Below are 22878 nucleotides of genomic sequence, written 5' to 3'. Positions count from 1 at the left end.
TGTGCGCTTGTACTAGTCCTGCTTCCTTGAAAATTGTTGAAAATTGTAGCAATTTCGCGAATATAAAAGGCATTTTTATCGAGTTTCGAACTTTTCCAAATTTCTCAAAATGTAAAGCGCTTGAAGATTTCTTAATATCATTTCTTGAAATGGTTCACCTTAAGGGTTGTTTGGGTAGTAATTTAGCCAAAATTCGAATTTTTAGAACTGATTGGAGATTCTCGGTATTTTCCGACATTGGGTTTTAAGTTTCTTTACTCTAATAGAGAAGAGCGACAATTTGGGCAAAATCGCTGCCCACGAATGTTAACAGTCCACTTCCGGTTGACGTGCGTCGCTCAAATTCGTCCTTGCTTAGGGACGGGCCATTATTTTTTGACGGTGGCGGGGGGCGGGGGAGGGAGGGGGTTTTGGAAAATTTTGAAATAAAATATTTGCAGAGGCTGTAAACACTGAAATGAATTGTATGCAAGTCAAAGAAAGGTGTTGCATCATTACTTTGCCAGAGAAGAATATTGATTCGGATCACAAGAACTGCAAAATATTTAGAAATCCGACTCTTCCCGATCCTACAACATCCCCGCCATCCTCGGAGACCCAGGGGCAGTCAGTCGGGTCGGGAGAAAAGGCGGGACGAAAGTTTTCGAGGATGCATCATTCTCAGCCTCATTCAATAATTGTTAAATAATAAGAACTACCTACAAAAATAGTGTTAACAAAAAAAATGAAAAATTCTCCGAATTAAGATACGAAATAAAATAAGTTCAAATACGTTGTAGGAATAAAATAGTTATCGAGCAGAAAAATAAATAGTAAACTAAGTTCATTCAATAGTTCTATAAATAAATATTAACGAACAATAAACATACATTAAAATGCAAAATTTTCATGAATTGCAATATAAGTATAAATAGACCTATGAAAAAAATCAGAAATGGCATGGACTTCATACCAAGAGTCACATTATGGCTCTTGCTTCATACTGATAGCAAGTGCATTAAAAACTAAACTGATGCATCATAAAATAGATCTGGCAATGTCATAATGTGCACAAGTGATTAATCCTTTCCCAATCCTTGATGTTTTATCAAAACATATCTACCAAAGAAATAAACTACGCCTATTATAAACGTATCCAGAAGCATATAACCCCTGGATATGCTTCTGACGTATCCCAAAACAGTTATTTACTGGAAAAGTGTTTATTCGCTATCTTTATGCACCATTAAATCTTTACAATTAAAACTCGGAGATTCCTATTTTTCTTTTTTAAATTGTTGAATCGCATTCTTTTTGCAAATCAGAGACGTTTTCGCTTTGGCACTGTTGAATCACCAATCTGTACTTTCTGCCAAACTGACGATGAATCCATCGAGCATTTACTTTTCTTCTGAGTTTTGGAATCACTTCCTGTCCTGGCTTAGCTGGATAATAATAATAATAATAATAATAATAATAATAATAATAATAATAATAATAATAATAATAATAATAATAATAATAAGATAAGCTAACTATAAAATCCTATTTACAATTAATTTCACTTAAAAAACTATTCAGTCAAAGCACTATTTACATTATTCCTTTCGATTAAAAAAAACCCCTTAATTTTGATTGAAAAAATTCATTCCATTAAAAAATATATCATATATTCGGGAAAAAAAACGGAAAAAAACGGTTCATTTCAACTAAACTAAATTAACAAAATCACGCCATTATCACACACGTTTGGGTGGCGTTTAAGCTGCAGTCATCAATGAAATCCCCTTGTGGAATTTTGTGAAGGGTGTCCTAGAATGTCTTACGCATGTGTGTACGGACCGTAAAATCTCAAAAGAAAGCAATGTTCTAATCCAGGTAATAGTAATGTGATAAGGTTCCTCATTCTTTTCTGAGAGCTTCTCGGCTACGCGTTCGAGAAAGCAGTTGCAGTCGGCTCCCATCCCACCGTTGGTTCCAAAAACAAGGGGAGTGAAAGATCCCATTTCAACGTCCAGCCCTGGTCCAGCACCCTCTGTTTGTACTCCCGCTTTTTCTCCCCCTCTTGCTCCTTAAAGATTGTGGATGTTTCTTTTCCCTGGTTGCACTTGGAGTTAACATGCGTTACTCTGACATCAAAAAATGCTGTAACTCCACGAGTTATACAGTCCCGTCTTGCCTCCAGGCTTGTTACCGCGGTTATGAGGTTGAATCGATCATTATTGAGAGGTTGTAGTTGTGGCTCGACTTTAATGTTGGTGCAAACCTTACCAATAAGTGAGGTAAGTAGGTTGCGAACACCATCGTGTCTCTGCGCCACGAAACCTCCTCTTTTGCATGACAGGGCATGGCAGACGGTATACTTCTCACCACAAACACACTTGCTTGGTAAGTCGGACAGGGGCATATTATACCTTAAACGCAGAGAGTCTATGAATTCTTGTTTATTCAGCACTAAACCTTGATCGACAAGAGGCACTGCGGTAAGCCTTCAGCTCGCACCCTTGTCTCTCGATTGGTTAACTAACTGACCACAGCAGATCCGAAGGTAGAGTGGAATCAATACTTTCCATTCTTGATTTCACCGACGCAGTTTTCAAGGCTTGATGTTGTCTTTTTAACTCTTCCGTGGAATTCTCGCCTGTCACCATGAACATGCACTGTGTGGTAATAGAATCTACGTGCCAATTAATAATAATAATAATAGTAATAATAATAAATAATAATAACACATTTAACCAGGGTAAACCCGTCAGCTGAAGCTGTTATAAATGGGTGCCCTGGGCGACTTAAAAAATTAAAAATTAAAGGAAAAAATACCTATAACAGATCAACTATCAAAAAATGTAAAAACTATGTACAATGTTGATAGATAAAAACTAAGAATTATATAACTACTTAAATGAGGACTCTAAAAACCTCTTAAATATTTACCAGAACTCTAAAGAATAATATCGTTAAGCTGTGCCGGGTTAAAAATTACTATAGAGTAAACTTCCTTTAGATGCGGTGGCAAGTTATTGAAAGCCTAGGCTCCAGTAACAGCTTCAGTTAAAACCAATGTCACGGCCTCTCTGATTGATGCATATTTTCTCTCGACACCAAGCCAAGTTCTCTCATTATATGCCAGTTTACATTAGCAAAACCCATATTTGTAAGGCACCTCATGATCTGCCTGTTTGTGGCTTCAGATCCGTTGTTTTCGTACCACCTTCTCAAAGCCTTCCGACAACACTGTTTTCGGTTACCATTTTCTTCCACCTCTATGGCTTCGATCACAGGTTGTGATAGTGGCGGTCTAAGATCACCTGCGAAGGTCTTCCATTCCATTTTGACTTTCTCAGCAACAACTGAACAGACATTATCACTTGGAAGTTGGTTAACCTTTTCATGAGCTGCAAGAACAAAATTAAACATTAAAATGTGAACGACGTCGCATAGCATGCACATTCACAAACATTCCACTAGCACTGCATTTACCGTCGCGCCACTGTTTTTGCGTGACCTCAATCGTCCAACATTTTTGTTATTTTACCACTGACATTTTAATTGTTGTCAGTACTACTAGCTTTCCCAATCAGAAATGGAGATGAATGAATAAAAGCCATCCCCGAGACGCGAACTGTCGACTGAGTCAAGAATTTTAGTATTAACCAAATCATTTGGATAGAAAGAAAAACTATTTTTCCATGACTTTCAAGGACCGGCAATTAAATTCCAGGCCTGGAAAATGAAATTCTCAAATTCCATGACTTTCCAGGTTTTCCAAGACCTACACAAACCCTGTAAATATTATTATTATTATTCATTCAAAATATTTCCCCGATTCTGATTGGCTAAAAGCACACGCATAATTCACCATAACCAGTTACTGATGACCAAATTTGGAAGAATTTTGTGTTTAACGAGGAAATGACGTCAAAAATGCAGCGTTCTTGCAGGTTAATGCACCGTTAACCGAGAAGACCTGGGGACGAGGTTGAGTTGTTTTGGTTGTGAAAACAAAAAATGGCGGACATTTCACTCGTTTCAAGAGTAACAACTAGGCGAAATTATAGCTAAAAACATGGCAAGAACACAACTCGAAGGGCGACATCTGCTATTTGGAGAATATTTGCGGAGCTGAACAACTCTAAACGTGCAATATCGAAGGTGAACTTAACATCGATGGAGGTAAGCATGTTTTAGCTTTGCTTTTAAACTAGGAATTATTTTGAATGAATAATAAAACAATTACTGAATTCGGCTTGCGTATCTTATGAAGAATTATGGAGATCTCGGAGGGTGTTATCAGCCTCGGCCTACGGCCTCGACGGATAACACCTCCATCTCCATAATTCTTCATAAGATACTCAGCCTTATTCATTAATTGTTAAATAATGGACAGTGCCGAGTTAAAGATTCACAAGCCTATTTTATTTCTTTCTATATTTTTAAAAAGCTTACCGTCAACAAGGTGATCCTTTACATGTCTTACTCCTTCTCCCATCCCTCTTAACGTAATAACAATTTGATCAAAACACATTTGTTGATGCTCGGGAGATAGTTTTGCCAACTCCCTGAAAAAGCTTTTCATAGCCTCTCTAGTCGGGGTAATAGACAAGTGGTCGTCATAAATACTCCTTTTTCCTATTTCTTCCAACACCCCACGGCATCCAGCTAGAATGCCATCAGTGAATCTCGCTTCATGTAGGGTCTGGTCATCAAAGGGTAAACCGAAGAATTCGACTGGTGTTTTCTGCGAAAGATAACGGAATGGTATAAACCTGAGAGCGATAATAACACCTTGTGTTCGGTACCATCGAACAAAGTCAGATGTAGCAAATATTTTTCAGTCTGACAGTGCAGGAATTGTTGAAGTGTTGCCATGTAAAAGAAAGAAAAATATCGTTTTAAATTTGTGGAGCTTTTCAGCATGAGTTTTGGTATTGTTTAAGCATATTACATTCACTCCTTTGCCAGCCCCTTGCGAATCTCTGGCGAGCATATTTTGATCACTGTGTCAACATATTATTATATTTGATACCCAAAATACTGCATACCTGATTAAAAAAGACCCCGGATACCAGAATAACCGGGCCTAAGGTCAGAGGTTTTGTAGACTACGAGGAGTACCCCTTTTTTCCTCAGGGAAAATGGGGGACTACTCGTAGTCTAGAGGTTTTGGACAATTGAAGTGAGATATAGTAAACGACATGGCATCGATTGAATTATCACAGTACCAATTAAATTACGGCACTTACGTCAGGATCACTTGATTGAGGAGGAAGCGTTACGTCCATTTCACACAACAATTTATCTCCATCTCGCTCGCTGTTGCTGAAGAACTCAACGGTCAAGTCCCCGGGACATCTAACATCAACCTTGACATTTAAACAAAAAGGGTCATCACGAAAGCTGGAAAAAATAAAAATATAAAAAATAAATATATAAATAAACACCTACACAAGAAATCGTCTGATGCAGTATAACAACAACAAAACAAAAGACAGCTTTTGTGCTACTTCAAGTGAAATTTCAGTGCTTCGCAAGGCGTCGTACGTCTTTACCACAGAAAAAACAATTGCCAATGGGTACACGTACTGAGATTTATTGGAAAAGTGAGTAAGGGCTATTTTAAAGGGATCCTTCATGTTGGTCCTACTTCATCCGAAACTGCTGGTTGCAATATGATGGGTCATTCATCTTCAACACGTCCCGCCACGTTTAAGACCTCATCGGAGATGGGCCAAATTTAGTCGGAAATTACCCGATGACCGACCTGATGACCTGAGGGGGTTTAAGCAGACACGTTTTTGAGCGACGCACGTCAACCGAAAATGGACATTTTGCAATATTCGGCAGTGGTTTGCCAACATTTTTGGCCAAGTGGTCTCTATAAGAGCCAGAAAAATAAGCATTACGAATTGGGCAGCGTCGAGATATATTAAAAAAGAAAACGCCTCACTTCAGCCTTTGCTGAAACTCTATTCCCAGCTCTGAACAACGTTAAATAAGTCAACGGGACCTCATTCACAAATTAAATACGATATTATTACCAGACAAATTTTCCGGCTTGTTTTACTGATCTCAAGACGTCTCCTGAAAGAAAAACATACGCTTTGTCTTCGGGATTCATCAACTCTAACGAACTTCCATCCCCCAACCAGACATTATTCCGCTCCACCTCATCCTCGTGGAGCTTTCCTCTCTTGTCCGCTGGACTGCAAAACAACCTGAGTTTCGAACTAAAATTAACACGGGTATCCCTTGGGACATAGGCTGCAAAAAATGCTGCTCTCCCCACTCTTCTTGTGTCGCAAGACATTGCTTCTCGTAGCCAGACAATAGGCTGTGCACACCATTCCAGCCAACACCAGAACCTGTATTGAAACAATCACATATTTTAGTGCGCGCATACCACGAAAGATCGATTAAACAGCTATGAAAACGAGATTTGGGTGGGGGATAAGGATAGCAGGATAGACAGTGACCATCAAGCAGTAACGTTCCACTGCCATCTTACAAGCACTAATGAAGTTCAAACTCGGGTGAGATAAACAGTTACTTCTTCTGCTCAGAATAAAGGTTAATCTGTAAAGGGACCTAAAAAGGCTGACATAGGCATTTTATTGCCGTCAAAAAGTCAAGAAAACTTTGTTGTTTAGTGATGAATTCATACTGTAAAAAACATCACAGCGGTTCGAAGGATGCAACGTTCTAAACTAGGTACGTGAAAGCCGGTGTCAAATGAAGGTATACGAAAGGGGTACCGTTTCTGTCAAAAAGGGTATATAAAAGGGTAAGGGGTTGGACCTCGGGACGGAGTATCCCCGTATAAAACTTTATTGAGTAGCCCCCGAATATGAACCCGAGACCTCTGGATTGCAAGTGCAGCGCCCTAACAACCTGGGCCCAGTTGTTCAAAGGCCGATTAGCGCTTAACCCGGGTTTCTTTTTCTTGTGTTCAAAAGCATTTTCTCGGATATTTTTCTGTACTATTTTTAGAGCTTCCAATAATCAACTTGTAGACAAAAAGAACTAAAACTGAAATGCCTTTTAAGCTTTCAAATCTGAATTCAAATCTCGCACTAACCCCGGGTTATCTTAACCCAACTTTGAACAACTCGACCCAGGCAACCAGGGCTGTTAATAAGGGCAAGCAGCCGGCCAAAACCACCGGCTAGTTAGCCATCCTTAACAGGCTACTTTCATCTCCTTCTACCATAACTGCTGACAAAAAATAGGCACCATTGAATAAAATTGTAAAGCATACGTATCCCAGTTATGAATGACATTGAACCCTCAAAGGCAGGTTTAGATCTGTGAAACATTCGAACCGTGAGATATCGTGGAATGCCTGGGACATTTTGACGGCATTGCTCCCAGTCTTGCGTGTATTCTGACGAAACAACATGGCGTCCGCGGAGGAAAATACCTCATGAAAAACCCTGGAAACGCCATTTCCGAGGATCTAAATTTCACAACATCCCTAGAATGATGCCTCGGCCATCAAGAACTTGTGCCTTTGGTGCGAGTTCAAAAGCCGCCTACTATTCCTTATCAGCCCGCTACTTAAAAGCTTTTTGACAGCCCTGAGTCACGCCTCCCTAATATAACAGTAATACTAGGTACATACACAGAGAAGTGCGTGACACTGAATTCAAACACCATTCCATCGCAACTTGCAGGCGTGACAAGGCGGTCGGTAACGTCAGTCCATTCCTGGTGTCCAGAAGCTGATTCTTGAAACAAGATTCGAACGCGACACGTTGACATGTCAGGAGATTCACAGCTTTCCTCCCTGAGTGACATTGGTAGCTGTATGGTTACAGGCTGCTGAAACTGCAATGTGACAGGGCTTGTGATTCTGAGTATAGGGCCAGCCCATACATCCTTCCCCTTAAATTCTTTTTGGGGAATTTCCTGCAACTAATCGCAGAGACAAAGAATATTAGAAGGATGTAAAATTTGTATTTATCACCATTGTACTTAAAATGTAGAGGTGATCTGAAACAGTAATTCAAGAGCTTGTTTTCATTTATTTATTTATTTCTTTATTTATCAGTTTTTATACACTTGATCCGCTCTACATTCATATTAGCTGTACAAAGGTACGTGTCAAGCTTAACTGCAAACCAGGGTCAAGTAAGTTGAAAGGTTTTTGAATAGTAGCTTCAGACACAATTCAATGCAGACACGTTGCTAAGTTTCAGTGACGGAAGAAGCGCACGTTTATCAATTATGAAGAATTCCTCCTTTTGATCACTCTTAAGGGAGCTAGATAGTATGGAAAATCAACACGGTGTTGACAACAGTAATACTTTGAATTATTTGAAGGAAGACATTCAGGTTTGCAAATATGCTTTGTCTCCTTCGTAGTCGTTCTTTGGGACGTCACGCAACGCACCTTCACAGGGAGGGTGACGAGCGTTGCGTGACGACACTAAAATGGTTGCGTAAGAGACTATGCCTTACCCAGCGTTATGGAGGAATTATTAACTAACCTTGACGACGACATGATGCTCTTCGCCTTTCGGTACAGCATGTTCAGGAATAGAAACATTAAAGAGTGGATGCTCAGGCAAAGAAAGGACTTTTCCTTCAGAAGTAAGAGTGAACTCGTTCGATTTCAGACGGCAAACAACTGCAAACGTTGAGCACTGTGTTACTTTAAACTCAGCAACCGGTAGAAAATAATCAGGAATACCACTTGATGAGGCAGGGATGTCTGTAATGAAAAAAAAAAATGCAGTTTTCCAGTTTAGTGATGCAGTCAAACCGGTTCTACTGAAAGACAGCCTGTATAAAACAGCCATTTAGCAATTATTGAATGAGACTGAGTATGAAAGGTGGATAACACACTCCAAGATCATTCAAAATAATTCCAAGTTTAAAATCAAGCTAAGACATGCTTACCTCAGTCATATCGATAGTGCATCTTTATCGAGAAGCTTAGGAGATAAAGGGCTGTTCAGGTCTGCAAATATGTTTCAAATAGCAGATGTCGTCCGTCGAGTTGTCTTCTTGCTATTCTTGCCATGTTTATAGACAATAGTTCGCCGTGAAACGAGTAAAATGTTCTGTCATTACTCACTTTGCCTTTACTCACTTTGAAAACAAATCAACCTCGTCCCCAGGTTTTCTCGGTTAACGCTTCAATAATCAGCAACTTTGCTGCACCTTTGACGTCATCTTTTCAATATGGCAAAATTCTTCCAAATTTGGTCAACTGTAACTGGTTATGATGACTTATGCGTGTGATTTTAGCCAATCAGAAACGCAGAATTATTTTGAAAGAATAATAATCTCAATTAGGCAACAACTTTCTATTTTCCAACGTTCTATAACCAAATCATGATTTTTTTCTTTGTTTGACTTTATTATACGGTTTGATCTAAGTTACCTAATTATTTTAACAAAAAAAAATCAGGTGAAAACGCCCCACGAAAGACTGCCCTTTCTGCAGCTCGTCATATGTACTATTAATATCTGCTCTACAATGCTACATATAGCTGCTATTGTTGTAAATTGTAAATATCGTAACTATTATCCGTCCCCCCTCCCCGCCACAAAGGCCTTTTCAGGGATAATTTACAACACTGGTTAGGGGGCTTTTGCCAGACTACTTGTGGCGCAGTTTACAAGTCAAGGAATGAGGGATCATTATACGTGTCTGGGAAACTGCCCACCTGCCCCTTCCCTAAGCCAACATTTTGCCCTAAGTGAGAAGTAAGTGTTGATGTTGGCTTAGGGGAGGGGTAGGTGGACAGTTTCCCAGAAACGTAAAATTATCTGGAATGAGTATTGATTATCCCTAGAGAGTGTGAATTTGAGATAGCCCACCACACCGGGGAATACGGTTCCTTAGTCATGAACTAATGACGTGACTGTCTCATCAGCGCCTTTTCCTTACCTGCTAACGACCGCATGTGAACAGTCTCAGAGATGTCACTCCACACGTTAGTATCCCTGTCAATCAACATCTTAGCCACAACCTCATATCCTTTTATATCTGCCGCACAATGGGAAATCACCAGTGTCACAGCTTTGTTAAACTCAAAACCTTGAGCGCTGTCGGTCGATAGTTCAATAATGCCACTGACCAGAGCTTCATTGTCATTAAAAGGGGGGGAACAAACCGATGAATTCCATCTAAAGACAGTTACTGTTTGGTCTTCACATACAGCTTCAGGAGGGAATGTAACGTGTGCGGCCACTTGTTTAAGATTCCAGTGGGTACCTTGCTTGGACACCTTATCCCTTAAAAATAAAAATGAAATAAATAATTTTGAGAAGCAACTACAGGTGAAATAGGCCAACTTTTTTCAAGTTGAACTATTCCGCCGTGGAAAAAATAACAGGAAGATGCTTACTAAGCTAAAATATCAAAGTTGGAAACACGACATCACATAGCCCTTTTCAAGCCGACATATTGGCACTTGAATCTTTGCCTATAATGGCTTAAACTTCCGTTGCTAAGTTCGCCCACCTAGTTGTGGGCCCATCTATCTGTAAACAAAAGATACATCCGGTTATAATTTCCCTGGGATATAAGCCCCCTCTAGTTTGCACAGAAATGAATTCGATTTTTTTTAATCTTAAAAAAGCGAGAAAATTCAAAAAGTATTTTGATCGACACTGCTATGTAGCTTTTTTAGTATGGTTATAGCCAACAACCCCCCCCCCCCCCCCCACCCCCACCCCCTCGTGAGCCCTCTTAAAACCCTTACGAAGTTGAATAAGCCAAGAGCTTATGAGCGGAAGTTGACGGTATCCGCGTTAGGGAGATTTTACTGAATGTCACATTAAAGTACTTACTTGAATACAACGATATAATCGTTTTTAACTGGAGTTCCGTCTTCAGACTCTAATTCAACCTCTTCTTCCGGCCCACTCACAATCATTTCTTGGGATCCTCCTTCAACTTCTTGCCCTGACAGGGTTACAATATCCTCTTCTGAACCTACTGTGATCACTTGCTCGGATGATTCTGTCCCAGAAGCCTCCATAGTTACCGTTTCAACGTCTCCTTCAGCTTCTACTACTACTTCTTCTTCTTCCTCTTCGCCAGCATCCGACGAGGATTTTTCGAGCAAAGAACTCATCTGTACTTGAAGGACTTGAACTTAAAATAATAATAATAAAAAAAAAATACTGAGATAACGACGAGTTTTAGGTTTTTTTACTTAGCGGTATTTATTGTCAACAAATGAGGTTTCTGTGTAACTGAGCACCTACCCCTTCCCCGAGTCAACATTAACGATTACTTCTCACCTAGGGCAAAATTGTGACTTAGGGGAGTGGTAGGTCCACACCTGCGTCATCATCTGGGTATCGGCTTTACCAAAAGCGTTATTGAGTTTCTTTTTATTTTCCTATCGCTCTTTTCCCACCCTGCTGGCAGAGCATTCCTTTCACTTCCTCCAATTCTGCATACTCGGAATGTATGAATCGAGTAAGATCTTTGTGGAGCATGTACTGGTTGTTGCTGTCATACAGTTTCGAAGCCCGGGGCCCGTTTCTCGAGAGCCCCGCTAACTTTTCGGGCTCGAAAACAAATATTCAAATCGAAATATAAAGAATTAGAGCGCGGGTCCTGGCTAGCAAACTACTCTATTTTGTTTCATAAACAGAGACAGCTTATTAGGACTTTCGAAAAACGGGGCCCCAGGCAAACAGATGCTCGCACTCAGAAACTAGTTTGACAATACCTCACTTCGAAAAAGAGTGATAGCCTGGGATCCAAACTAGGCGCGCGAGAATTTATAAGATTATTTGTGGGGCAAGGGGAGGGGAGGGGGGGGCGAATGTAAACAAACATGGCGGACAGGGCAGTGGAATGTTTCAGCGGGGTTAAAACAGCTCAAAATGGCAACACGGAAGGTGGAATGGAAAGAAAAAAAAAACATGAAAACGTGAACATAAAGGAAGACGTTGTGCCTGGAGCAATTTTACAAAAAAAAACAACTTGCATGTCTCGTCAAGGTGGCTGCTCGACTCCCCCCCCCCCCCCCCCCCCCGCCCCCCCCAAATCCCATAAATAAGCGCGCGCTTAGTTTGGGTCCCAGACTATCACTCTTTTCCGAAGTGAGCTACAGAGAACAAGATTGATTAATTATTATTTAATAAGAAATCATCATGAAAAGTTACCTTTCGGTGTTAGCGAGGTGCTTGGCTGTTTTTTCTCCCTCAGATCCTATAAGAGAAATTTGTTAAGACAAAACGGATTAGAGGTGAAGTATGGTACATGACAAAAGACACACCGGACTTTTTTGTAGGAAAAAAGGTTCGAGTTTAATGCCATATTTAGGTTCGTCATTTTTGCGGGTTTATAACCCTTTATTGTTTACTTACAATATAGCAGGAAAAGTAAAGAATTAATATATAAAATAATAAGCAAGGCATAGTCATAAACACTCAGTAACTGACTTTCAAATTTTGCCTGTTTGATTATTGGATATTCAAAAACAAAAATTCATTTAAAAAAAGTGGTGTGTAATGTTCGATCTCAAACCAACGTTACTAGAATTTCATGAAGGTGAGAATAAAAAAATCTCTACACTACCGAAAATATACAGTAAAAAACCGTTCATCAAAACCTACAAAGTGATGTAAAAATTAATAGACCCTATAGGCTAAACATTTAAGATTTAGACCACCATTTAAAACAACAACAACAAAACAATTCAAGCAAAAATCTTGCGCATCAAGGAAAAAAAAGACATAAAAAAGGAAAAGCAGTAAAAAGCAGTAAAAATTCGTGGAGAGTGATCGCCTGCTCTGAGTGAGATCTTATTAAACATAACAATAATTTTAGTCTTATGACAGCTCACTGGCATTTGCCTCTTAAAATATAAGAATCTTTTTGTAAAAGAACCTAGTGAATATCCTACACTCTGTGTAGACTACAGTAAATGCCCAAAATAGGACGACTCTTTACCGCCAAGTTGGAAAACGGTAGGTTTTTAACCCCAAAATTTTACCTTTAATGCAGCAAGGTAGACTTTCACTCTTTCTTTTTCTCCAATCGAAGACGCCAGCTCTCTCATCTCATTAAGAAACTTCTTCTTAACGGAAGGTTCCATTTCAGTGTATCGTATTTCCCATAATCTTTCACGAAAATTCAATTCTTCTTTCTTATATCTCTTACGAAGATCTTTCATTTTGAGTTCCTCGCACAATTGTAGTATTCCCTTGATCATTTTTTCTCTAGCCACCAACTTCACTTTTGATTCCTCTGCACGTTTTCCTTCTTCCCACTGCCTTTGCCAGGTTGCCAAGAGGTTTTCTTTAAATTTCTTGATACTGTTTTTCTCTCCAATGTCTTTATACAACTCTTCCACCGCTTCTTTTAGCGTTGATTTCTCCTGTTTCTTCTCACCGACAAAATCGGACCTGACAAGGACTTTCTTAAACAGCGCCATCTTCCCCTGTTTGTGCTTAAGAAGTTTTTCATGCTTATCGTGTCGACTACAGAATTCAATTAACTTGTCCAAGAAAGCAGTTCTCTCTCTCAGCAGTTCATTAAGCAGATTATTGTCTGTGGTCCCGTCAAATTCATTGTTAAAGCTTTCCTCGGTAATTCCTTGCATTCCATCATAGAACCAGAGAGCTTCTCTTTCATACTTGTCTATGAGAGCTTTTTCTTTCTTATCTGTCAATCCAAACAAACTGGTTCTTTTCTCCAGTAGATATAGTATGGCATCAATAATCTCCTTATTGTAAGGAGTAAAGTTAAACTGTGGAGAAGTTTTCTCTTCTTTCCAGAAACGCTCACAAAATGCCAAAGCGTCCTGCCTAAACTCTTCTTTTTCTTTTTCGGCACCTTTCTTCTTTAGGAATATATGCATATCAAAGACGCCTTTGATAATTTTTCTCCAAACCGCACTTTGGTTCCCAGCACCCAATAATTTCTCCATTTTCCAAGCTTTTAAGAAAAAGTCCAAGGCTTTGTCATAAGTCGCTAAGTTTGCTTGAATAACTCCCAGTTGAAAAATGCTTCGCACAGTATCCGGGTGATCTCCAAGAATTTTATGTCTGATTTTAAACGCCTTCTCTGCCTCCTCTTCGGCTTCTTTGTACTTTTCTTGGCGAACGTAAACATTGGCGAGATTTCTACGAAACAGTGCTTCATCTTCATATCCCAAACATTTGAGCTCTTCTAAAAGTTCAAGAGCATCTTTGTAGCATTTCACTGCCTCTTCATACTCTCCTTTGTCCTCATGAACTGTGCCAATCTGATTCTTGTAAACGGGCATGTCGTAGTGATAATCAGAGCCGGATAATTCTTCTCGCATTTTAAGTGCCTTGTTGTAGAACTCAAGAGCTTTCTCCGGTCTGCCAAGTCCGTAATAACAATTGCCTAGAGCGTTATAACACCTGGCAAGATTGGTGTCAAGTTTTAACGGACCCTCCATGAGGTCTAAAGAGGACTCTAAACATTCAATCGCTTGGTGGTAGTCTCTATTTTGGTAGTAGATTTCTCCCTGAAAATACAAGTATAGCCCTCGGGTCAGCTTGAAAGATTCGGTAGATTTGTCATCAACTTGTTTTAATGACGTGGATGCCTTTTCCAACACTTCAAAAGCTTTCTGAGCACCCTGAGATTCTGAGACCAGCCTGGCTTCCCAACATCGTAACTGAGCGTGAAATAATGAACCTGCAAAAAAGGGACACTTTACATTTGCAACAATTGTAAACCTTGACACGCTAAGTCTATTTGATTCTCTTTGTAAATATACCTCATCTGTCAGAGTGCTAGAGAAACTGGCAGAGTTAGTAACATGATGCTGTCTTGTACTGTTGTGGTAGCAGCAGGAACAGTAGCAGTAGCAGTGCAAGTGGTGGTGGAAGTGTCAGATGTAGTGGTTGTGGCCATCATAGTGGTGGCAAAAGCAGTAGTGGTGATGACTGGGGTACTCTGGTGCAATATTGGCAGTGGCAGTAATAGTGGCTGTGGTTATGGTACTGGTAGTAGTATTGGTAATGGTACTGGTAATGGTGGTTGTGGTAGCAACAGTTGTAGTAATAGTAGTAGAGGAAGTAGTAGTGGTAGTGGTGGTGGTGGTGGTGGTTGTGGTATTGGTCATAGTGGTGGTGGTTGTAGCGGTACTAGTAGTGGTGGTGGAAGTGGAAGTGCTAGTAGTTGTAGTAGAATGCTTTATTTGTACCACCATAACATTTCATAGTATTACAAAAAATAATGCTCATTCCTAAAATTAATTACAAACCAATTGGTATTGGTGGTGGTAGTGGTAGTGGTAGTGGCAGTGGTAGTGAAGGTGCAGGTAGTGATGGTACTGGTAGTGGTGGTGGTAGTGGTAGTGGTAATGAAGGTGGTAGTAGTGGTAGTGGTCGTGGTAGTGGTAATGGTAGTCAGTGTTTTCTCTAACAGGCGGTAACTGGTAAAATTTACCACCTGATGCAACACTTCTTACTGCCTACAACAACTTGAAGGTTCACTAAAATTTAAAAAAGTAGATTATAAGAAGGGAAGTTGAGATCTGATCCAATTCTCACAAGGAGAATGAATAAATATACAGCTATTTTGAAAAAGAATTCACGGTTTTAAGAAAGTGCCAGAGCAAATTTGATTGTTTAGTATTTGAAATGCTCTTCATCAAGAAGCTTAAGCCCAATTTAAATATTCAGACGGACTCCATACGTGCGAAACTCTTTGTTTAATATTTTCTCACGTTACAATTTTTTAATCAGCTATTGTTGTTTTTTTAGTATTTATAGACCAAAAATCACTAACTTATTTTGACTTGATAATGACGTTCAGCTAACGTCGAAACGTCGTCGCTTTTTAGCAATTTTTTAGTCTTAAAATGATTTTAAGAAATGTTTTATCGCAATTTTTTATAGTTAAATGCTTTTCAAAATCACTTCTTGTTCGTATTTTGAAAAAGGTTGTTAAAAAAAGTGCACGCTGCAATCCCGAAAGGTATTGTGGGTGGATTTAAGTTCACTGTTCTTTAAAGAAATCTAGAAGAATGGCGCAAAAGGCCATGGACGTACGTTTGCGAGTGTTATAGAAAAGAAACAAGAGTAGGTTTGACAGCTATAGTGTCAAGAACAGTCTATTGATCATACCTCATAATACCTTTCGGGATTGTCGCGTGCACATTTTGTCGGACAACCTTTCTCGAAATAGCTGTATATGGAAAAGTACTAAAGTATACACAGCTTTTCGTTTTATGGGCCATGCATTTTGCAAAGAGGACATTGAAGACACAGTAAAATTATTGGAATCAATCATTTTTTGTTCTCTTAAGATAACAATGGCAGATTTCCATAAAATAGGTCTTAATATGAGGGAACGATGTTTGAGGAAACTTAGCTCCAAAATTTCCCAGTGAGGGTGAGGCCATGTCCCTCACTCCACTACCCCCCTTCCCCCCTCCCCTCCCCAAGAAAGTGTGCCTCTGGGGCATATTTTTTGCCTTACTGGCCAAAACTGGGCCCTTACCTGCTGAGGTAAAATTTAGGGAGAACACTGGGTAGTGGTAGTAGTAATGCTGCTGGTAAAGGTGGTGGAAGTGGTTTTGGTAGAAGTAGTGGTAAGGCCAGTGGTACTGGTGTTGGTTAGTCTTGATAAGTTCCAAATGCTAGTTACATGGAATGGAAAGGGCTATTTTGTTTAAATAAATGGGTCGTAATATTGTCAAGATAACCTGTGAAATTACTGTGAGTAATTCACTGACAAGAGAGCATTTGCTTTGATGACAGAATTCTGAAATTTTTTAGTGCAGTATTTGGGATGAAAATAAAATGCTAGAAAACAATTTGAGACACCTAGTTAAAAAGTTATGCAGGGATTTTTGTCATTTCCTTGCAATAAAGTAATGAAAAGAAAAACATACCTAAGTTTCCATCATCTTTGCACATCTCTGCCCAGGAATGGAACAGCTTAGTCTGCTTCTTTCCAGACAACATGGCATTAAAAAGGGAAACAATCAATGCACTTTCGTGGTATCCACCTGGAACACTAAAGTACTCTGGTAACAAGGCAATGTCAATTGCAAACTCAAAGTTTGGACGATCTCTTTTAAACTCATTGAATGCTCTGATATAGCTAGACTCTATTAATCCAGCAATTCGTTTCATCTTTAACATAAAGTGCTCATAAAATCGGCCCTTCGCTTCAGTGTAAGATTCATAGAACATGGCATCATTTTGAATGCTCTCTCCATACTTTCTTAAAAGTGGATGAATGTCATACATCAACTGCTTGGCATCTTCGTCAACTACATGAATAATTTCATTGGTTACTAGTCCTTCAAGCTGTGCTACAGCTTCTGATATGCTAACACCAAGAATTTTGGCAGCAGTGGAAGCAGTAAAGGGCCCATGAAACAAGGATACAGATACAGCAGAAACCCTCAAAGTGTCAGATGGTAAAGTATAGAACATTTCTCTAATCACTGATATTTGCTCATCATCAATGCCTTCTTCTTCTGAATTAAAAGGTCTTTCTTCTGTATCCTCTTCATATTTTGATTTCACAGGATCTCCAGCTTCCTCTTTAGAGTTCATTTCTATCTCATCAATAAGATCACCGGGAGATTTTCTCCTTTGTTTCAAAATTGCAGCTGTTCCTTTCAAAAGCAATGGAACTCCTTTGCAGATGTCAAGAAGCTTCTTCTTCTGCTGTGCCTCAACGTGAAATGTTTCTGTAGGTAGCAAGATTTTCTCTGAAAAATTATTTGTAAGAGGTTGCAACTTAAAATCAGACACCGTCTCTGAATTATTCAGCTGATTCCTTGAAGTCAGAAGGACATGTAATGAACCTTTCTCGCCATCAAACTCTGACAGCTTTCCCAGGAAGTACAAAAATTGTGTTCTTAAGTTCTTGCCCTCCTTTTCCTTTCCTTCAGTGAACTGATCCACATTGTCAAGAAGTAACAGAACAGGAGGACCTTTGCTTGTCACATTCAACAGGTCATGAATTCTTCCAACAACAGTACCCATATCAAAACGAACGTTTTGGATATTTAGGTCAAGTTTACCCATGATGTTCAGATAAACCGCCGTCATATCTTTAGCTTCTCTTAAATCAAAGACATATTTCTCACCAGCCCATTTATCACAAATGTTCCTAGCAAGAGTTGTCTTTCCCACTCCAGCGGATCCGTACAAATTAACAACAAAAGGCTTCATTTTAAGTTTTTCCGTGATCTCCTTGAACTCCTCAATTCTTCCGTGTAATTCCTTTTCCGGCTCAGGCTGCGATGGGTGGGAGGTCTCAAAGTCTTCAACTCTTTTGTTAATGTCATGCTTATTGTTTGATCTTGTAGCAATGAACTCCTTGATTAGAGTCAGTTTTTTACTCGAGACATAACCGAACTTACACAAACGATCCAAACATGACAACAAATCTTGATTTCCCAGCGATTTAAATTGCTCTCCATAAATTCGTTTTGAAGACTTCACGACATCCTCTGATTCAACTGGAGAAAACTTCGAGGATATGTCCCTAAAAAGTTGATTTAGTTCAGATGGGCTTTCCACCAAAGCGGACGCCATCTTTGATTGCACCGCTGGCCAAAAGAAAGCCGGAAGTACTTAGTCTTCCGCGGCTGGAATAGTCACGCGAACCTTACCTCTAGTCACGCACATTTCATATAGACCTTGGACAGGGTAAGCTTAACCTAGTTGTTTTGGGGACGGATGTCTGGAACCGGAATAAGCAAACCCCAAATTCCAGTCATCGTGTTAAACCATTCTCTGTTCCTTAACAAAGCAACAAAGAAAACAAAGGGAAAACGGTACACTGAACCCCAGGCAAACGACACGAAAGCTAGCAATCTCCTTCCCGTCTCCCCCGGCCCCCACTAAAAAAATCGATAACAGCAATTAAAAACAACAGCATCAGGGGTAAAATTATTTTCATGGAAGAATTTAGAATAGGCCTTGACAGAAGTGTAGGGCTTTTAATACCCTGTCCCACCCATAACCTGACAGTGGTGGTGGTGGTGGGGGGGGTTTGGGGGGGGGTGTCAAGGTCAGGTTCCCCTACACTCCCTTAGTAATATAAAGTCTGAAGATAGAGATTCAACTCTCTCGATGGGTATTTATGGGACAGGTACTTATGTGTGCGTCTTAGAGTGATGCCCTTACTTCGTGAGAGTAAACTAAAAGGAGTAAAGAAAGGCAGGTACCATTTCGAGGGGTCCTTCTATTAGCCAGGGCCCAGTTGCCGAAAGGCGAATTATATTAGCGCTAATCCAGGATTAAAAATTCATTCCGTTTTTGTATTTTACCTTCCTGTGTACTGCTTAGAGTAACATTTTGTGTTATCATTACTGTATCTCAGAGTAAAGGCTCAACAGTATTTTGTAAGCTCGAGTTTCATGTTCTTAGACACGAAAACCTTGCTTAAAATTTGGCTTAATCCTGAGTTGATCTTAATCATCTTTCGAGGAAACGGGCCCTTCAGGTGTCTAGGAGAGATTTGATTGTAAACAGGTTCACAATCGCAACATTAAAAACCCAATTATCCCTAGGAATTGCCTTTTTGTCTCCGAATAACAACCAGTGGAAAAACAACATGAAACGACAACATGAATCAAAGAAAAAAGTAAAACAAAAAAAAATTGAGACATTTAGCCAAACCTGTTTCCCTGCCCATTACTTTATAGACAATGACGACTTTATGGCAGATAAATGCAATCATAAAAATCCAAGAAGAGCCTCCTGAAAGATGTCAGAGGCAAAAACAAATCTTACTTTCCAAGTCCAAATTCTTCACCCACTGTCCCATTCAAAGTTTGTCTCAATTGCGAAAATATATTGTGCCTAGAACTTTTCCAGTCCAAAAAATGGGCAAATATCACCCTTTCAATCACGGTATTTATTTTGAACGTGTATGGACTGTTGGAACAGTTTCCTATCATGCATTTTAGATTAAATCAGAAGCATAAGCTTCTGATTAAATATAATAAATACAGTACTTTATTAAGAAAAAACTTTGGAGTAAATAAGATGCCCTGTACATGTAGCTAAAAAGGAATCTGTATGAAAATTAAAGTATATACATCAAATATCAAAACACCTGTACATATGTTAAAAATAGATATTAATATAATAAATAAAATTTATAAAACTAATACTGTACACCTATCAGTTTGCCTGAGGTACTTAACAACTACACTATACATGATGATAGAATACTACAAATTTTTCAGTTTCTAGAGTGGAGAGTCTGTGTGTAGAACAGTAATACTAAGAATTTTTTTCTTTTTTGTGAAGAGACATATTTACATTAAGCATTAGAATAAACGTGTGAGACATATTAACTGAATTTAAGTGCTTGTCTCACTGTAACTAATACCAGGCACAACTCACAGACCTGACTCAAAGAAAATAGAACTTTAATGACCCAAACCCAAAAGGTGGGGGGGGGGGTGTCTTATTCGAGCTCTCTGTATATTCTGCCTTATATTCACGTATATGTTATGGTTCAATTTTATCCTTGGTTTAACTGATTTTCTTTTCTTTTGTTTCAAACTCATCATCACACATTACCATACCCTATAACGAAGAAAGGGATAGAAAATTTAAAGCAAGGATAAAATTAATGCACAACATATATCAGATAGCCAGCTACAACATAAATACCATGTACTTTGTACACTAATATATATATATATATCTAAAAGATATTAAAACGATTACAAGTGAGAGGTAGATTACTGTCAATTCAGTGCAAAGAAGACAGTAAAAATCTAATCAGTCAGTCAGTAGCAACAAAATTGTTGTGCTAAATCTCTACGTTTCACGCGTATGTCACACAGCGCTTTGTTAAGAACACGGTAAGTAGCAGCTGAGCCCTCTCTTTCTTTCCAGGCGATCAACATGGCGTAAGCTTTCTCAGCAAGTTTGTCATGGCCTTTGTCAAATTCTTGCAACTCTTTATTGAATCCTAGCCGACGCCCAAGCTTTATCCAATGGTCAGGGATATTTTCCGACATATCTTCTAGTTCTTCGTCTGTTGGAATCCCTTTCTTCACTTCTCCTGCAAAGGCTGAAAAGAAAAACTTTAAGGTACTATGTGACCGCATTACCTCAACTTACCTCGGACAAAAAAGGAATGAGAGAATCAATGCATGCAAGAAAAAGAATTTTGAAAAGAGTAAATGGTTTAACAAAGGAATTCACTTTTACAAGTACATAAAAGGATGATCAATGAGTTTTTTTGTGGGAGTATGGGTGGGTAGGTGGGTGGTCCAATGGGAGTTTGGGTTTGTTGCTGGGCAGGTTGCTCAGTGAATGGACGAATGGATGGACGGATGAACTTGGCATAACTGGACAAGTGCATAAGTGAAGGAACAACGAAATTAAAAAGCGATTCTGGTAGTCCAGGCTTCTGTTGTTGAAATTGACAAATACAATAACCTGTTGCTTTATTAAATGTTTTCAGTTGTAGAGGAATAGTCAAGGAAATGTTCATTAAAAATTTAAGAAGTATGAACAACAGTGTCGTGTTTAAAATTAGACTACGAGTAGTCCCAATTTTTCCTCAGGGATAGTTGAGCGAGCGAAACGCGAGCGCGCGTGAAAATCACCTCACGCGAGAAAGGCGAGACGCGTGGGGTGATTTTCACGCGCGCTCGCGTTTCGCTCCCTCTACTATCCCTGAGGAAAAATGGGGACCACTCGTAGTCTAGTTTAAAAATGGGACTTTTTATCAAAGTGCCACGTAGCTCAATGGATTTTTTCCCGTCATTTGTATAACATTCAATAGGCTATTAGGATTTCCAAGTTGCTTCTACTACAGCGCCTTGGTTCACTTTTCAAAATCAAACGTAGACCATATTAAACTCTTGAAACTGTACACTAAAATCCATTATTGAATTAAATGACAAACTTACCGGTGGACGGTAGTCCAAGTGTCCCCAGATCCTGAGAAGACATAATATTAGGTATTTATTAATTACCATTGCAATCTGAAAAGTGGGCCTATAGGCTAACTATTCTCTATTTGTGAAAGGTTTGAACCCTGGAGTCATTTCAGAAATAGGTTGAGTTTGATCGTCCGGGTGAACGCAGTCCTGAATAGGACAGTTGTTGACAGTGACTGACGTTTCGACAACCTGTGCGGTAGTCATCTTCAGAGTCAAAGTGAGTTGTATCACGTCACTTGATGGTATCCCAGGTATCTGTGATGAATGTATTTGTTTTAGATCACAAATGTTGAACAAAAGAGATTACAGTCAATCCAAGTAAAACGTACTTCTTGTTTTCTTCTTGTCTTAAGCCTGGTTCTCATATGCCGCCGATGCACCTGCGACATGGCCGCCGGTACTGTCTCGGATACTGTTCCGATATGAGAACAAAAGAGTCCGGCAATATTGGTAATCCCAGTCTTTACCGCCGGCATGCCTGCGCGAAGTTGACCCGAGTTCAACTTCGCAGGTATGCCGCCGGTAAAGCTCTGATGGTTCTACTTGCCGAGTGTAGCTAAACGTCGTGGGTCGTGGGTAGAGTTCGTCGGGAAAAAAGTATGGAAAAAATGATAAAGTAAAGTAATTGAAAAAAATTGTAAAAAAAGTTGTGAAATATTTATGAAACGAATATCTCCGAGTCCTTGATTGCCCTTTTCACGGCTTCTTCTTCGTCCTCTTCCTGATATTTCCTTAGCCACGTGGGACTTGGGTCCACTTTCACAACATCACTGTATAAAAGACATGTTGCCGATGAAGATTTATCCATACCTGAGCGATCGCCGCGAAATAAACGAAACAGACGTAAAATATGTCCAAACGAGCAATTTGCAGAAAGTATGGGACAGCTCTGCCGGACTCGCTGAGTTGGATAGAAGTCTTTCTTAAAGAAGTTTTGGGTCTGTTGGCTTACGAATGAACCACCTTCACGCTCAACCTTTCGAGTTAAGGCTAGACTGTGCGTAAATTT

The 22878-nt window shown here is 39.5% G+C and overlaps 1 protein-coding gene across 1 annotated transcript; it reads right to left on the bottom strand.

Annotated features, from left to right (window-relative positions):
• Positions 1-508: 508 nt before the first annotated feature.
• LOC140946171 (uncharacterized) lies at positions 509-18489 on the bottom strand. Its single transcript, XM_073395252.1, has 11 exons — positions 16827-18489; positions 12945-14620; positions 12112-12157; positions 10780-11080; positions 9875-10221; positions 8466-8689; positions 7598-7890; positions 6018-6341; positions 5223-5376; positions 4426-4717; positions 509-3374 (listed from the first exon to the last, which is right to left on the bottom strand). The coding sequence occupies exons 1-11, from the start codon at positions 18487-18489 to the stop codon at positions 3043-3045; spliced, it is 5652 nt and encodes a 1883-aa protein (XP_073251353.1). The 3' UTR covers positions 509-3042.
• Between the last annotated feature and the right edge of the window lie 4389 nt (positions 18490-22878).

This window comes from Porites lutea, chromosome 8, assembly GCF_958299795.1.
Source record: "Porites lutea chromosome 8, jaPorLute2.1, whole genome shotgun sequence".
Classification (NCBI taxonomy): Eukaryota; Metazoa; Cnidaria; class Anthozoa; order Scleractinia; family Poritidae; genus Porites; species Porites lutea.
The sequence above is the reverse complement of the archived record's forward strand: the minus strand, read 5'-3'. Positions and strand labels throughout refer to the sequence as shown.